At 41.8% G+C, this 1,873-nt stretch overlaps 1 protein-coding gene across 1 annotated transcript in view; it reads right to left on the bottom strand.

Moving 5' to 3' along the window:
• Positions 1-1,485: 1,485 nt before the first annotated feature.
• LOC123042759 (noroxomaritidine synthase 1-like) overlaps positions 1,486-1,873 on the bottom strand; it is an 8,555-nt gene continuing 8,167 nt past the window's right edge. The window contains exon 3 of the mRNA XM_044465150.1: positions 1,486-1,873. This exon is cut by the window's right edge and continues 18 nt beyond it. Within this exon, the coding sequence (XP_044321085.1) occupies positions 1,486-1,873 (388 nt within the window).

Below are 1,873 nucleotides of genomic sequence, written 5' to 3' on the forward strand. Positions count from 1 at the left end.
CAACCACACTCCGTAAAGTTGTGTGTTTGCTGAGTGCCCAATAAAGTGCACTCAACAAACTCGTCGATTCCTATAGTGGTAAATAAAAAAGAAGGGAGCATTTTCCAGGGCCGTGTCTTCAAATGTAAGGACCGACAGGAATACTACGCAGTCTGATGATTATGTATTGATTAATAATTCTATATCACAATGGATTGTGTTCCTTTGTTAACTATTACAAGAGGCTTGCATCTTAAACAAATAATAAAAATAATAAGGCACGGTTATTTCCCTCTATATATGATAAGTTGAGTCATTCCGCCATTGTGTACGTACCAAGTTATTTATTTTATGCATAATCATAGGGAATCATCGGGTATTCAGGCGCCGTGGGTGGCATTGGCCCATGGCAAGATCCACCGTCAATTTCTTATTCTCCATCTAACGATTAGCCATTATGTGCTCATTAGCGCTTTGGTCGGCAGAACACTGAGACTGCTCAGCTAGCAGAGCAGACGGATAGGTGTCATAGTTTAATAAATCGAACTGGTGAGGTTGTCGGTTCAGATTTTTATTGGTCGGGCCATCAGTTCATCGGTTCATTTGCGACCAAAAATCAAAATACTAAATGTATTTTCTCAAAATTTTGACCTGACATCAAATGAATACACATAATTTTGGATGCAAATCATTAATAATTACAAATTGTTATTAGCCTAGTTGCTTATTGGGCCTTTAGCATGCCTTGCCTGAAGGTAGCTGTTTCATTCCTCGTTGATGCACCTTTTAAAATACTTTCTGGTTTTTACTAAAGACCGGTACACCTTAAAAAACCAGGCAAGACGAAAAACCACGCAAGACGCTGGTCCATGGTTTTTTCGGTCGGACCGCCGGTCTGGTCTAGTTTTTAAAACTATGATACGTGCTGGTAGTCGTAGATAGGATGCATACCTCTTAAGTTTTGTCTTCTTCCTCCTCCTACAGTACAGCAAACCAATATCAGTTTTCCTAAGTTAAAAAAATACTAGTTTTCATTTACGTGTTTGAAATAAGATCTCGCATGCATCCATGTACGGGTTATTCTCTCCGGTGATGAAAATTTTCCTTGTTCTTGTTTTTCTTTCCTCCAATGATTTTTTTTCCATATGATGATGTTATTCATTGCTGCAGCCTAGCACTACTTTTTCCATCTCCTATCCTCTATCCATCGATGTACCATATTCATGCCATTTCGTACAGTCCTACTAGATCATTTCTATAACCACATTGTCTTAGCATACTCTTATTGCAGAACGAGGAGCGCATCGCACGATACAGATCCAATGCTTATGAATCGAGGGGCGCCACACCTGGTAGACATCAAATCCTCACTCTATTTTTATTCATATAACATTATATTGACAGAAAAATAAACCATACAACAGTACACATACAAATACCCTGAGGTCCGGAACACCAAAAGACTCACGCAAGATACAATTGCAGATAAGAAAAAGAGACCAAAGGTTACATTTCTCGCTTCTTCAACTTCACCAGGAGTCCATTTTTCATCGGCAGCACACAAGACATCTTCGGCTGGACTCTCTGCCCTTCAACCACTTCCACATCAAAGTTCCACACCATTGCCGCAACAATGGTATTCATCTCCATGAATGAGACGTCCTTGCCAAGGCACAGCCTCGGGCCCGAGCTGAATGCCAAAAATTTGTGAGACGGCGCGTACCGCAGCTTCTTGCCATCCTCTGAGAGCCATCTATCCGGGTTATACTCCCGGCAGTCTTTCCCCCACACGCCTTCCATTCTCCCCATGGAGTGGAGAGAAATTAATAAGGTGTCAACGGCGTGTACCACATGGCCACTCGGCATCACGTCGTCAGCGACCGCTGTCTTACGC

Source organism: Triticum aestivum, chromosome 2B (genome assembly GCF_018294505.1).
Source record: "Triticum aestivum cultivar Chinese Spring chromosome 2B, IWGSC CS RefSeq v2.1, whole genome shotgun sequence".
Lineage (NCBI taxonomy): Eukaryota > Viridiplantae > Streptophyta > Magnoliopsida > Poales > Poaceae > Triticum > Triticum aestivum.